Here is a 16,618-nt window from a genome sequence, read left to right on the forward strand (position 1 = left end):
AGGCCATAGGCCCACAGCGGCTGGGTTGGCGAGGACGAGCAGAAGGCTATGGAAGAACATGCATCGATCTGGACTGCAAATCTGCAATGCAACGCGTCGCCGGAAGTCAAGCAACGAAGAAAGTAGTAGTTGATATGTCTGATCATTTGCCCATGTCTCTCTGTCTTTCATCAAAATGCTGGGGTGTTGGTTTCTGCAATTTCGCTATTGTTTAACCAAATTAGTTCCTCAGACCTCAGCTAGTCTTGCTGAAAGTGATGGGATGTATGATGTATCGCTCGCACTGAGTGGACTGTTTGCAGCAATGACAAAAGCTTATGAACTATACGGCATCTTTGGTGTTATGTAATCTAGAATGTGATGGATTGATGTGTAAAAAAGATTGTGATTGTTTGTCTGGTTCCTTTCAAATTAAAATGAAAACTGAATTATGTAATCTGAAATCTTGAAGGTCAAACCTGGAATGTGATGTCCAGAAGATAAATCATTCTCAAACAATATTGTTGATCATGCATAAGTGTAACCAGAAAGTATTTTCTATACCTGGAGGCCATGGCATCTAGGCGTATGCATGTAATTTAATCGCTCATCTAGTTATTTGATCGATAGTCATGTTTCTTCCTATTAGTTGATCTGTGACTATATATATGCTATAGATTGCACAAGCTAGCTTTGATCATTCCTCAAGTTGGATGGCTTTAGATTTTATTTCCATTTACATGTTGCACTATGTTCCTTAACTGTACTCTTTTATTATGTTACACCATAATTTATTTTCATTCGCAGTGTCTTCCAGAAAATACTTTCGAGTCGAGCATACATGTATTTGTATTTTCTGCTCCTCATCGGCTCCACGATCCCAGGCGACTACGTCGTTCGCACGCACAGGTGAGAGAAACGGGTCCACTACGGCAGGCGAATCCCGGCGGCTAGGTCGACCTTCTCCTGTCTTCGATCTGGCGCTGGAAGACGAAGCCGAAAAAAGGTCGCTTTTGCTGGGAGCTGAGTCCGCGTCAGGCGCCGTCCTTGCCGCCGCAAAGCGAAGCCGGCCGATCGCTCGAGTGGGAGTCGACGCGAGATCGCGAGCGAGCCGAGCTGAGCCTTCTCTTGGTGCTGATGGAACACGAAGTCGTGAGCGAGCCGAGCTGAGCCTTCTCTTGATGCGGATGGAGCCGTAAGGGGGCGCCGTCAGATTGCTCGCTCGTCCACGCGTCGCCCATCTAAGTCAGGTATGCACCGCGCTTCGTTTGAAGCCGATCTGCACAGCATTTTTTTTTCCGTTGTTGCTGTTGTCGACGTAGCAACAGAGAATACAAGAGAGTTCGTTGGCGCTGCATATATAGGAGTAGGATTCATTAAAGTTGTAGTGGCACAAGAAGAAGTAGCAGCAGCGTCGTGTTCCACTTCCAGTGACACTGCCGCATCCCTGCTGCTGTCGACTGCATGCACGAAACACGAACATTCGTCATCTCCGGCGGCATCCCTTCTTGAGCTCCGCCTCGCGCACAACGCCTTCTCCCGTTCTCAAGGTTGTCGACCATCTCCGGGAACGACGACCTTGAAGGTGTTTCGAAAGTTTGACGTCGGCAAGTTCGGCAGCAACCAATAACCTCTCCTATGTGCAGACCTCCGACCGGTAGTCGTGCAAGCGCGAGCAGATGGAGGCCAGCTCGTCCAAGAGGTGCCCATGGTGTTCGCCACGCTGTTCGCCTTGGCCGTCGTGATGGCGCTCGTGCCTGCCATGCCTGTGCTGCAACCAGACGAAGCCACGTCCGCGACTTCGACCGCGGCGGCGACATGGAAGGCCTCGACAAGAGGCCCGCCGGTGTACATGGTGAAGCTGGCGCCGACAACAGGGAAGCGGAGCACGTACGTCGTCGCTCGATGGGCACCGGCGCGCCACATCGGCCGCAGAGGTGGACGAACTGGACGTCATCGTGAACAACTGCAAGCCGCCGGACGCTGCTCTTGCTCGGAGCATGGGGAAAAAGGGAGATTGTTGTTTCACTTACAGGTGGATCCCACATGGTTTTTTTTTTATTTTTGTTTATTGTGCCACGTCACCCAAAACCACCTTCTATATTTACACCGGTTTTGAAATATGAGAGATGTGTTCTATCCGGTTTTGTGGTTTAGTGATGAGATTTAAACTCGATGTCAAGATGAGGGACAAAAGGTGAACTTATTCTGAGGGGAGAAGAAGAGATGAAAGCAGGTCGGCTCGGTCGTGGGCTGAGGGAGACAATGGGCTAAAAATGGCCCAGAGTGTAAGGAGGGTTTTTATTTAAATAAATACTGAAATGATATTTGTATTATTAAAATTAGCAGCTCTAAAAATTTCAGAGAGTGTAACTAACTTTGGAGAGCTTAATAAAAATAAATTTAGCCATATTATTTTTATTTTCCACACTTACTTTACTTTTAAATTAATTTAAACATCTACCTATTTAAAAAATACCAAGTATTCCAGAAAATTTGTATTTTAGTTAATTACATAATGTAAATCTTTCTTACCTTATCCTCAATTTTCTCATCTTTTCTTCCCGATGTAACACACATGCTCTTTTCTGGTAACTTTTAAGTTCAATATCTTGAACGTATAATGTATGGTAAAGAACGGAATGTTGGGTGTGGTTGTGAATATATTTCCGTTTGTGTTTTTATGAACTTATATAAATTAATCCTTGATCTTCTTTTTTCTGTATATGCACGAACTTGTACAAATTCTCCAATGAATTTCCTTGATCGAATCGAGTATTTGTTTACTACTAGCACGCATCATGTGAGGCAATCCCTTGTCACTCCATCCGTTTGTCTGTGTCGTGACGGTGTAACGCTTTGAGCTGATTTATCGGCTCTCGGCCACCGCGCCGCGCGCCGTGACGTTGAGCTCGGCCACCCTCACTTTCCTCGCCGCGGCGGCGTCGTTGTCGTCGTCATTCATCAGCCTGACCACCGCTCTCGCCACAGCCTCCGTGGCCGCCTTGCTGGCAGCCTCACGTACCCGCACACCAACGCGGAGCACGTCGACGAGGAACGTCTCGTTGAGGAACTGCTCAGCACACAGCGGTCACATCGCGAGTGGCACACTGACGGAGACGGCATCCAGCATCGAGTTCTAGCCATAATGGCTGAGGAAGCTGCCCACCGTGCGGTGCACCAGGATGTCCGCCTGTGGCACCCACCGCTCGGCCACCACCATGCCTCTTATTTTGGGAGAGATGATGCAATTGCGCGTGGGTTAAGGTCCAGGAATTCGCGGCTATAGGAAGGTTGTGTTTAGTTCACGCTGAAATTGGAAGTTTGGTTGAAATTGGAATGATGTGACGAAAAAGTTTAAAATTTATGTGTATAGAAAAGTTTTGATGTGATGGAAAAGTTGGAAGTTTGAAGAAAAACTTTGGATCTAAACACGGTGGAAATGCAGGCACGACGACTCGGCGCATAACATGTGTGTGTTTTTGTGTTGCTAATCTGCACTTCTGCAGACAACCTTCATTTCAGTTTCAAACATTTTCTTCAGTAAGGGAGTTTTAGAATTCTTTTTTCTTTAGCAAGTGAAGTGAAACCAGTGACGGAGTCAACTCCTGAGCAGTTTGGGCAGCTATTCGAGGTGGTGAACCCATAACAAAAAAATACCCGAGGTTAGTAGCGGATCCAAAAAATTTACTTAAACCCGAGCAAACTTAATAGTACATAATAATTCATAAAAACTCTACGGATTATAAACCATTGAAACGGACACATAAGATTAGGTTTCATGTGAGTTTGATTAACTAATTTAGCAAATAATTACATAGTATCAAGTACTAATCAACAACTATACGCAGCGCAGCCCGTGCACCTGGCCGTGGTGGCCATGCCTTGGCTCCGTCGCTGCTCGGGGTTTTATACATACTAAGTATATATACTAATTAATATGATATAAATTAGTTATAATTAGATAATAAACTCGGAATCCTCGGGAAGATCAACGTAGGAATGCCCCTAGCTGTTCAGGCTCCATCAATGACGATTTCACTATCAACCTTTCGTCAATCATCGAAAAACTCTAATTGTAGTTTGAGCTGCACGGTGCTACTAGCTGTGCTACTCGGAATGACGAACTCCCGGTCTTTCTGTTTTGGTTTGAGATAGATCAGATTTAGAGGTGAAAACTACTGTCATGTAAATTCCAGATGTTGGTGGTTCGTGCGTTATATTGTAAATACTAAACCTGAGCTTGGGATTAATTTACATGTGAATGATCTAATGAATTATTAGTACGGCCATTGATACTTGTGTTCTTATGAAATATTGATCCTGATATTAGGTGCATCTATGTGTGCTATGTATTGTGAACATTGGTGGGCATAGGTGCTGGAGGTGCAGCTTCACTAATATTTGTATTTTCCAAACGGCACACACTTGTGACGGCTATCTACGTCAGGATTAATTATCCTGAAGACGACTGTTTGGCAAATTGAAATTTCTCCGACAAACCAGTCCTAACAGGATTTCCTGATGGTACCACGGCAGGATGTATTTCCCTGGCGTGATAATGGTTTTTTCCTGACATTTGTGGCTGTCAGGTGTAATCTGGTTTTTTGGTAGTGTTGAGTTGCTAAATTGCTCATTGATTTTTCGGTAATCTATCGGTGCTTGATGGTGTTTCATCGGATTGTCACCGTCACTGTTTCCTCCCGATCGATGAGGCAGTCACTGGCAAATTCTATTCAATTTTGAGGTTGTACCGACTACCGACCAACCACCTGATGAACCTTGTACAGTTATTTAATCTCGTATACCGACGTGCTTTAATATTTCGATAATGACTTAAGGTTACATTGCTCGTTTGCTAGTTGCCTTTCAAAAATTCACAGCTCCAAAAAGGAAGAAAAAAAGAAGATAGAGCGGACGAGCTCGGAAGTAGCTCGGTTTTTATTACTCCATTACAGTGTAGCTTCTCTCTTATGGAAAGTCAGAGAAATGTGAGTCCCACTATCATGAGCCCACATGTAAGTGGTCTACGTCAAAGGAGCCTCCTCTCTCCACTACCGATGCTATGTTAATGCTGGATTTCCTTTAGAAATCATAAGTTTCTTCACAGCAACAGGACCTATATTAATTGTTGTCAGGTGTGACGATTCACAGTTACACAAATCCAAAATCTCAAGGAAAATCCACACAAAAAGAAAAATAAATCGCAAGCAAAGACTACCAGTGTGCCATAAAACATAAATCATAGGATGGTTTAATACTTGCACAAGAAAATAATTCATCAATATTTCATAACGCGTGACATCATCCACCATATATTTGTGTACATCATATCAACTTCCGTTTTTGACAATGAAGTATCACACCTTAAATTGCTGATTTGTTTCCGTGGAGACACATGAGCATTAGTTCCTTCCTAGCTTGTGTCAAAACAGAAAACCGGGGCTTCTTCCGATATGTTTATACAAATAAAGTGTGTGTTCATAGAAGTGAGTGTGTATACCTTGTGAACCCTACGTTTGTACTGTTTCTAGAAAAACTAAAAGGAAAACCGTTGCTTCTCATCAGCTCTTATGCACGGAGTGTCCGTAAGTCCGTTCCATCTCTCAATTAATTAGCTAATATGTGAGGATATATAGCGGAGTGGTTATTACACAAAATTGAATTCCAGTTAAGGTTCATCGCAACGAAACCATATGGTGTCAGCGAGCGGCACAAGTACTGCAGATGCTGCGGGGATGGCCGATGGCATGCATCCGTCGAACGAAATTTGTTTGGCATCGAATTATTTATTGGTTTGGCATCGATGCATCACCTCATACAGTATATAGCCCATCCAAAATTTTGCTCTTGCTATCTTTTTCTTGTCACCATCTCAAACTGTATATAGCCCATGCTATTGTTCTATCTCTATCTCAGTCTCTATCTTCTTATTGAACAGAAAATGGTCTGCTCATAAGGTTAAAATGATATTTTTCATGTGAGCAAACACAGTGCGATGGATGGAAATATGACGTCGGTGATATTTCTTAGACAAAATTCGTCCATATGATAGCATTTTGTAGAAAACTTGCTCTCGTTAATGGCCAAAAAGCGTAGAATTGAACGCTTGTCAATGCTATTTGTTAAAATTTCTCCTTATTTTAATGCGATCGGTTCAACTTGCTGGAAGGCTGGAAGCAATATTACGCCAAGCAGTATTACAATCTTACAACAAGAAAGCAATGATAATTAAAATACCGAACTGTTTTCGGTTATAATGCTCAATTTTGCACAGCTAAAAGATGATTCTTCAGCAATACAATGCTGAAGACTTAACTGTCCACAATCTTCTTTTAAGTTTGCTAGATCCCATCTAATATCTGATTTATAATAATATTTTAAAACAAAGGGAATACTAAATTATTATATTTGATGATGGATATAATACTTCGTGATCAGAACTTAGAAACGCGAACATATGCTTTGTTTCCGGTTCGACCACTATTTGCCCTTTTGCACAATAACAATTTTGTACTGCTAGTAGTAGCAGTGAACATGGAAACCCAAACCAAGATGCTTCTGATTGGCATCTAGTGACAGATATGAATGTATAATGCACGTGCTGCCAAGAAGCAAGAAGGGGAAAAGAAATAAGGAAAGATAAATGCAGCAAATGCCGACGAGCATCCTCTTGTCAGCATCCATTGTTGTTTAATCACCTCATTATTCTTAGCAAGTCAAAATAATATGAATCCAGATCATCCTCACTTTAGTTCAACTGCACTACTGTTCTCAACTGCACACAGCGCATAGAAAACCGACGACTTCAAGATCGGAAAGGGATAGTACGACAGAGGCATCACATTGCTAATACACAAGGCTACTTTCTTAATCACAAAACATAAACATTTTTCTAAGAGAAAAAAATACTCATGCATATTAAAAAAATATGTGACTTTGAATAAAAATAATTATGACTGATTGAGATGGGAAAGTAGGAAAAAAAGAATGATATCGAGGTGATTGCGATTTGGTTGAGATAAGGGAGTAGAGAAAATATTGTTATATTTTGCAACGGATGGACTAAGTAGATAGAGCCTAGATTGGAAGGTGAGGGAGTGGGAGGTAGAGTGGAATGGAGGTGTTTGGCCATTCACTCGGTGGGCGTTGGAGTTTTATTTTTTCAGCAATATATATAAGATTTGTGTGTCTTTGTATAAAATAGAGTGTTTGCATAACAGCTCAAGTTACGGATCCAAAAAGAGAGAAACAAAAAGGGAAAGAACTGATTATGGGGTTAAGGTCTGATTCTCGCAGCATCTATTTTGTGACCACAGTCTTCGCGTCAGAAAGAGTAGCTGCGTTCGTTAGTGTGTGTTCTATCTTCTCTCGTTTTTCACGTACACATTTTTCAAACAACTAAACAATATACTTTTTTTAAAAAAAATTATATGAAAGTGGCTTTAAAAAATCATATTAAACTATTTTAAGTTAGTTTTAGCTAATATTTAATTAATTATGTGCTAATGATTTGCTCCGTTTTTTGTGCGGAAGGAGAAGGTTCCCAACCAAAACAAAAGAACGCCGGAATGAGGCTTCCTCTTATACATGTAGCAGCCACCTCCATCTATGTTCGTGTTGATGTGGTTATTAATATAATGTTCTTTCCAAATCAACCGAACCGTAAAAATGATGATTGTGTAAAACCGCAAGAATGATGATGGTCAACAAAAGTACTTTTACAGTTGCTACCGTCCAATACTATAGTATATTTAGGGATGGTTTGGTTTGTGGTCTAAATTGATCTTACCAATTTTTGGCAATGCCAAATTTTGATAAGTTTTGACATGGCTAATTTTGGCAAGGTAAAGTTGTGTTTGGATTGAAGCCAAAATAGCCTAACTTAACTATTGAAATGGCCTATTTTCTTAGGCATGCCAAAATTTGGCTTTAAGCCAAATAGACACTAAACACTATTGAAATTGCCAAATATTGGTAAGGCTAATTTAGGCCTCAAACCAAACCAGCCCTTAATAACTTTGTAAATACTACTGCTCAAACTTATAGTTAGGGTGTGTTTAGTTCACGTCAAAATTGAAAGTTTGGTTGAAATTAGAACGATGTGATGGAAAAGTCGAAAGTTTGTGTGTAGGAAAGTTTTGATGTGATGAAAAAGTTGAAAGTTTGAAGAAAAAGTTTGGATCTAAACTCGGCCTTAACATTGTCTGTTCGTCGCCATATTCCCAACTTTCTATCACATCATATCACATCAAAAACTTTCCTACGCACATAAATTTCCAACTTTTTTTTTCCAAACTCCCAATTTTCTTCATACTTCCAACTTTTTTCAGAAACTAAACACACCCGAAGATAGGAGATCCGAACATCCTCCCCAAAATCACTGCACCGCTCGCCTCTAACTTTATTCAAATAAAGACAAAAGGATCGTAATCCCATATAGCTGGAGTTGGAAAGGGGATAATAAATTCATCCATTTTACATCACTATAACAAGTCTAAATCTAAAATACAACAAGCATTTAATAAAAAAGTTATGCATGAAATCTGACTAAAATAGAAGATACAATAACGCATATACCAATTCCTATTATACTCATTGTTGGGTTTTAACCCTAAATTATTATTAGGTTTAACTTTTATTTTTGGTGTCGCTCATAATCTATAACGAGGCTAAGGATAGGAATATAATGGACTCTATTTTCATATATGTATTATATATGTTACTTCTATACCGTTAGACTTTTATAAATCATATCATCAACCATGATCGTACATTTCAGTTATACGAGTTTATAATATAATAATATCTGGCACATATATGTTAGCCACATGCAGGAGCGGATCTAACGTGGGTGCAGGGGAACTTGAGTCCCCCCTACACCCACAAAACCCATGGATACCCTCTAAGCCCCCCTTTAATTTTTTCATCATAGTTGATAAGATAGGAGGTGCTAAAGGTCTCATAATAGTATTTTAGCATAGTTTAATACTAAGATTATATGTTTATATCGGTGTACTCAGTATGTTGAGTCCTCCCAACTTTTTATTTTTGGATCCGCCCCTGCCCACATGCCCACATATATATAAGATTAATTCAAATACAACCGTATAACTCAACAGCTTATAGCAGGTACAATAATAAAAATAATAAACTATAAGTTAGCTACAATCTTATATGGAGAAGATAAAAGAGAAGAGAGAAGATAAGCGGATTACAGATTTGTAGCCAGTTGCGGCATGAACTCCAAAACGTTATGTGTGCATAACATGTGGGACCAATTATTAATGAGTAGTATATATTTGAAGTTAACTATTATATGAATTGGCTATTAGATTAACTATAGATGATTTGAAGCTAGTAATTGCCTATACTATTAAACTTGCTCTTATAGAGCTGTCTCTATAAACAAACCTAGCTACTTCGCATGCACGATTTCCGGGATCAAAACACATGTCTCGAATATCAACTCCTTGAGTTAGATTGCACATCAATCGTACCCTATTACGTAATACTTTCACACTTTACTATAATTCCAACACTCGTATGATACGATATTACGGTATGGTGCGTCCACCGTGCACACCATTAGGGTCAGGATCAGGCATGGGCAAACTAGAGCTTGAGTATCATGCCTAGCTCCATAAACCTTATCATGTCACTTTTGGATTGAAAATTCGTCCAAACAAGCTTGTCATTTTGGGAGTATCTTTTGTAACATCAATCACCTCTAATTTAAAATGTTCTCCATCTTATCCTCAAGTACTAACCATATATTACTTAATAGAAGGCACTATAGTGATTTTTCCTAAACCCTAATCTTTGCTAAATAATCTAGAACGATGATTTTGTTGGAACGGAGGTAGTATATATATAATTTATGAAATATTTAAGCTTCCATTAGCTCAGTCCACTACTAGGAGAACGGTTTTTCTATGTGGTTAAATTTAATTTTCACGTGCGGTGGGCTACCCGCACACACCCAGGGGTCTGAGAAAATCGTGATTTTTGCGTGTGGGTGGCACACCGCACGGAAAAATAAAAATCCTAAAAAATTAAAAAATTAAAAAATTGAAAACCTAGAATTGGGCGGCGCCGCCGCCTCCTCCTCGTCCTCGTCCTCGTCGGCGGCGGCCGAGGACGCCGCTCCCGCACGGAAAAAATCAAAAATGAGCTTATTTTTCCAGACGCGACCAGTTATAATCCGTGTGTAAACTAAATGCCTCCCTATCCAAGAAAATAGTTTCTTTAGAGCGGGTACAATAAGTGACTAATAGCTAACCTTCGCCTACGTGGAAGAGAGAAAGTGTTGGAGAGAGAGAGGAAAGCAGACGCTTGCATGAGAGCCGGCCAAGCACAAGCGCCTAGGCCAATTCCCCAATCTACGAACTGCTGCATGTCAGTATTCTAATATGGCCCAAAGGGAGCAATCCTGGTGGTCCCACACATACATAAAAAATGGTTCTGTCAAGATGCTTTGAATGACGTGGATGTAAATTGGAGCTGATGCTTACTCCACTATTAAACCTGCTCTTAGCAGTCTCCAATGTTTATGATCATAAGTAGCATTAAGGTGGGTCCCATTATTCTTATAGTTATTACCACAATGTTTAAAGCAAGAGTAACCTTTAAGATGGGTCCCACAATATACTATTCTAGTACTTCTTTTATTAGCCATGTAAATTTTTCATCCTCACATTCATTTTACCCTATTATTTTATTGCTTGTGGTCAAGCCATAAGCTTAAAGCTTTCTTTTGCATTTAATGCCTTATGGCTTTGTTTCACAATATATATGGTCACTATAAAACCTTATGGCGTCTTCTTATGGCCACATTGTGGCTGCCCTAAGGGCCTGTTTAGATCCATTTGGAATAGCAAATGGTAAAAGTTTTGGTGGCAAAAGTTTTGTCATTGCAAAAGTACTGCATGTTAAAGTTTTGTCATTCTAGCACTAAAGTGAGAGAGAGAAAGAGAGAGGGAGTGGTCCCAAAGCACTTTTTGGCACAATTTGCTACTATGGACTAGCAAATGCCAAATGCCAAATTGCCAACTTTTACTACTAGTATTTAGATCCAAAATGGCAAAAAGTGCTACAAAATGGCAAAACTTTTCCCATTTTGGAGGATCTAAACAGGGCCTTACACCATATCACATAATACTTTCACACTTATTACTATAATTCTAACACTTTTCTCACTAACCATTCCGATTTTACTTCGGTTTCCGTTAGCACGTTTTTCAAACTACTAAATGATGTGTTATGTGTGAAAACTTTATATATAGAAGTTGCTTTAAAATATCAAATATATAAATTTGTTAAGTTTATAATAATTAAAAACTTAATTAATCATATGCTAATAGCTTTCTCGTTTGACATACGTTAATTTAATATTCATCTTCATCATCAGCCACCTCACACGATGCAGTAGGCCAAAATTTTATTCCATTATGTTAAAAGAATCAGCCACCTCACATGATACTATTATGATATGGTGCGTGCGCACTACCGTGGGTTTGATCGTGACAAACTACCCAAAAAATTGTACAGCCTGCTGCTGCGTACGCATCCAGAAGAAGCCCATCCGTCGGCTTCTCCGCGGCCGCTCGTCCCACGGATCTGGAAATCGCATCCGCATGGTGTCTGGTCCAGTATAGGCCCATGCGACGCCACGCCAGGTCCCGCTCATCTCTTCAACAGAAATTAGATGGAGATAAAGATTTTCGTGACACGTTTTTTAAATTACTAAACAGTACATTTCATGCTCAATTAATCTAAAATATCATATTAATCTATTTTTCAAATTCGTAATAATTAAAACTCAATTAATTATACATTAATACCACCTTATTTTACGTAAAAAACTTAATTTTCATCTTCATCTTCGTCTTTATAAGAAAAAAACACCACCCCTCTCTCTCTGCGGCGCCTAGAATTTCTTAATCTGAGACCTAGACCCTGTTTAGTTAACACCAAACTTTCCATAAACTTTCAACTTTTCATCACATCACATCCAAAACTTTTCTACTGAGTTTATTTTCAAACTATCAACTTTCCCCGAACTTCTCTTCAATTTCAAAAAAAAAAAAAAAAACACTGCCCTACTGGATGCCCCGGCCACGAAAAGAGATTCGCAATCGCGATTGCTGCTGCAGCTGCATGCTGATCCCACTGTACTCTCCAGGTAGGAGGACGGGGGTGCGTGGTACAGTTGACATTTGATACTTCTCTCGCCTTTCTTTATTATTCTCCCGCTCCCGAGACGACAGGAGGAGGTGGAGGGGGAGAGCCATTTCTTCCTCTTCTTCTCTCGCCGGCGGCAACCCTGCGAGCCTGCAGTGACGCCGCCGCCGCCGCTGCGTCGGTTCTGAGTTTGCTTCGTCTCCGGGCTCGCTGGTATGGAGACTTTTTCTTGGTTTCCCTCCCTTCCATTTCTTGTTCTTGGTGTTCGGCTTGGGATGCCTGGGATCGATGGCTGCTGCGATGCGAGAGATTCGTGCCTCGTTGATTCATCGCCTGGTTAATACGAGGGTTCTTGTATTGTTCTTGGTCCGGGAAAATGTTAGGTCTGTTTGGTAATTGTAATCTTCCATCCATAGCACCGTAGAGGTAGAGCTCAATCTTCGGCTAAAATCTTGGGTATTTTACGGTTCTGAAACCAAAAATCTTGTTTTTTTTTTTCTTTTTGGTGATTTGTTCTTGCGGTAATTAGGCATAATTCATCTTTTGAGGGGCAATATGGGTAGTCTCACACCACAGGACGTCACAAAATTGCGAAATCTTGATGATGAATTCCGTTGTATCATGGTATCTTGTCAGATCTATGATTTCTGACCGTATCTGTATTTAGTGGGGTATGCGGTAGATGTTAGATTTTGTTTTTGAGCAGTTGCAGATGTTAGAATTAACAGGTTCTAAAACCACTATTATCTTTATGCTAGAATTAACAGGTCCTAAAACCATTATTATCGTTGGTGAAATTTCTCTTAGTCAAAGTCCAAAAGAGGATGCTGTCAATGCTGCCTCGGTAGTCATATACATTGATCGGTACATTCCACCCCCCTTTTCTTTGTCCATGGAGTACATTTCATTGAAATGTCGAAGTCAACAAACAGAAAATTGCAAACCAAGTTAGGGTCACAAATGTAAAGCAGGATCCGTGCTTGCCATGTTGTCCTTTTCTTTTTCTGACGAGCGAAATGCCCGTACATTGTTACGGAATTAAAAAAAAATCATATCGGCACATGTCAAAGAGGAAATCTATTTTGAATTAACATCAAAGTTTTTGCTGTTTTCACTCCCGTAAAATGGGCTCCATTTATTACTAGCGTACAAGGATTATCATGATTGAGAGCTCCAGGATCTATTCTATTCGTGACTTCTACTGTTCTACCGTTATTTTGGTTTAGTGGGAGGATAGACAATGATCCCGTATGTCAGAATTTGAGTTGGTGGTTGGTTGGTAGCAAATTCACCACTCACGATCACCACTACTTCCTTTAGATGGAGTATAGATTCAATCTGATTTCTGGCTTCAGTGAATTGCTTGCCTCTTACATGTTCTAGACTTGTAGTGTGATGTCAATTAGTTAGGACTTACTTCATGTCAAGTCGCTGGCTTACTGAATAAATATGTGATAGTCAATTGAGGAGAGGCACCTGTCACAGACAAAAAGTATGAAGTTTGATGCACAAATATGGGTCCAAATCCTTTTAGTATTATATATTTTATTTTATTTATTCCCATCTAGTTATGGTAATGCATTAATGGTTGCATCTGTGCATGGCTGATTGGCTGGATGCGCATAAGTATTCTGTGAAATATCAATATTGGTGCACAGAGAACTGAAGATGTTACAAACATGGGCAAACTTATTGTTACACTAAAATATTACAAACAACAAGACTATAAGTATACAGGAAAAAAGTATGAAGTATCTCACAATAAGAGCTTCTAGGCAAATTTCTGCTGATGAAAATTTTTTTGTTCTGTTCTTCGGACTTGTGCTGTCTTGTAAGCTGGTTTCCCCAGCAAATGATGCCGTGTTGGCTTTCTATAAATGCCAGGTTGTATGACCTACTTTCTAAAAAAATCATTGAATATCCATACAATCTTTTTTATTATTATTTGTCTAGTATAGGTTTACTTCTCTCAAAAGTCTTGTAAACTTCTCTAGAAGTTGGATTTATCAAGAAAATGCTGTTAGCCACTATTGGGCATAGTGATCTTGTTTGCAGTCTATATATGTATGTTATTCAGCTGTTCATTTAGTTGAACACTTGCATTTCATATTTCATTATTCTTCAAATATATTATAATCACACATGCAATATTCAAAATCTTATTTCAAATGAATGATCAAAGTGGTTTTACACAAGAGCGATGAGGTTAATTACTAATTATGTTTGTGTGATGAAGCCCTATATCCTAGTATTAGCGTCCTTAAGTTCTCCTCTACATTTATTGATTCAAGTAGTTATTTGACCACTAGCATTGGTCTGTCTTACACCATGATATTTACCCCATTTCTTCCCCTTTTGGGGTAACTTTGAAGTTGATCCTCGTTTAGATTACTCATCTAGAAAATAGTACTCTCTGATCCATGAGGATGTTGAGCAAAGGACCACATTATATTTGAATCAATAGCATGTAATTTCTGTTTCAGGATTGAGCTTTGTCAAGAGCAGAAGAAGTCATGTTTAGCTTTAGGAAAAAGCATGCCTCTCGCTTCGATTCAGATGACATTGAGCAACAAGAAGCAAAGGTACTTTCAAAAGCTATCATGTCATCTTTTATAATGTAAAATACATGGTTCTGAATTACATCGACACACTTTTTGAATATGTTACTACAATATTGATTTTAATATAAATAAAATTGTCCACCTTCAAAAGTATTTTTTTAGAATGACAAATATGTTTACTGTGGTATGACCATGCTCAGATGAGTTTAAATTGCATTGCTCAAGCTGTTAATTTTTATGGGTACTGTTTTGAGTCTTGGCAACGGAGTGTTTCAAATCTACTATGCTGTTGCCAATTTCTCATCCAACCATCTTCAATGAGCAGATCCAAGAGCTCAGAGCTGCACTTGGGCCGTTGTCTTCCTCTGGTAAGAAATATTGTACTGAAGCATGCTTGAGAAGATATCTAGAGGCCCGTAACTGGAATGTTGATAAGTCCAGAAAAATGTTGGAAGAAAGTCTTAAGTGGAGAACAGCTTACAGGCCAGAAGACATTCGTTGGGTAAATCCACTATTCCTTTTTCTTCTCTTGCTCAATTGATTATTTCCCTTGAAATCTTGTTGAGTGACTAGACCATCCTATTAACAGCTTTCTTCTGTAATTTTAGCCCGAGATTTCTGTTGAATCAGAAACAGGTAAAATGTACAGAGCAAGTTTTGTAGATAGAGAGGGGAGAACTGTCGTCATTATGAGACCCGCAAAGCAGGTAAGAATTCTGTACGAGCGTCCTTCTTAGCCTTTTCGCCTTCAGAAAAAGCTAATGCTTCCTATTCACTGTTTCAAACATTCAGAACACATCGTCCCATGAAGGGCAGGTACGGTTTCTTGTATATACGTTGGAGAATGCAATCCTCAGCTTGCCTGAAGATCAAGAGAAAATGGTTTGGTTGATAGATTTCACAGGATGGACCTTGGCAAATGCGACACCCATAAAGACTGCCAGAGAATGTGCAAATATCCTGCAAAATCATTACCCTGAGAGGTTGGCTATCGGGATCCTGTTTAATCCCCCCAAAGTATTTGAGGCTTTTTGGAAGGTACAGGCTCTGATTCGTTTTCATAAATGAAATATTGTGCTATGGATATTGTTCTACTCACATATTAGAAACCAAGTTATAGTGTTTGATACGGGGGAAAGGAAATCTTGATTCTTTTTGTAACTCAAATGTTTCAATTGCCTTCAGGTTGTCAAACATTTCCTTGACCCAAAATCAATCCAGAAGGTGAATTTTGTATACCTGAAGAACGAGGAGAGCATGAAGATCCTGCACAAGTACATTGATCCAGAAGTCCTTCCTGTAGAGTTTGGAGGAAAGAACAATGTGGTGTACAGCCATGAGGAGTACTCCAAGTTGATGGTGAAAGATGACATTAAAATGGCAAGCTTTTGGGCATCGGATACAAAAACTGACCATGTTAACAAAGTCATTAACGAGCACTCCGTCCCCGAGGTTACGCAACAGTCGTCGCTGGTGGCTGCGAAAGCGAGCTGAGGAGTATCAATCTGCCATGATGGGGGTTATAAACCAAAACAAATTCTAAAAGACGATGTAGAGGACTATTGGTATGTTCATGATAAATAAATGGAACTGCAGAATAATTTACCTGGGATGTTACAGCTCCATGTATTACTGCTAAAAATCTTTAGCTAAAGACCAGTCTACAAAAAATCTTTAGCTAACCGACCTGAGCTACAGATTCAGAGATTATAGCGAGTTCATTACAAACTATCACCAGTAAAAGGAAATAACAGACTTTAATTTGCCCGGTATTATGTCTTGTCTCTGGATGTTTTTATCTTAACTCTGCCATTATTTGTCTATTTGGATGTTATTCTCAGTGTTCTACTTTCTTTAATTATTCCTATTCCGAACAGCACCATGAAACTAGGATG

At 39.7% G+C, this 16,618-nt stretch overlaps 1 protein-coding gene across 2 annotated transcripts; it reads left to right on the forward strand.

Annotated features, from left to right (window-relative positions):
• The first annotated feature begins 12,186 nt into the window (after window positions 1–12,186).
• LOC4333953 (phosphatidylinositol transfer protein PDR17) lies at window positions 12,187–16,495 on the forward strand. 2 transcript variants are annotated; one of them, XM_015772785.3, is made up of 6 exons: window positions 12,187–12,375; window positions 14,627–14,744; window positions 15,049–15,225; window positions 15,332–15,430; window positions 15,516–15,761; window positions 15,909–16,495. In XM_015772785.3, the coding sequence occupies exons 2-6, from the start codon at window positions 14,676–14,678 to the stop codon at window positions 16,215–16,217; spliced, it is 900 nt and encodes a 299-aa protein (XP_015628271.1). In that variant the 5' UTR covers window positions 12,187–12,375; window positions 14,627–14,675; the 3' UTR covers window positions 16,218–16,495. The 2 variants fall into 2 exon arrangements, with proteins under 2 accessions (XP_015628271.1, XP_015628270.1); XM_015772784.3 differs by having other exon boundaries at window positions 14,646–14,744.
• Window positions 16,496–16,618: the final 123 nt, after the last annotated feature.

The sequence above is a fragment of the Oryza sativa genome, chromosome 3 (genome assembly GCF_034140825.1).
Source record: "Oryza sativa Japonica Group chromosome 3, ASM3414082v1".
Lineage (NCBI taxonomy): Eukaryota > Viridiplantae > Streptophyta > Magnoliopsida > Poales > Poaceae > Oryza > Oryza sativa.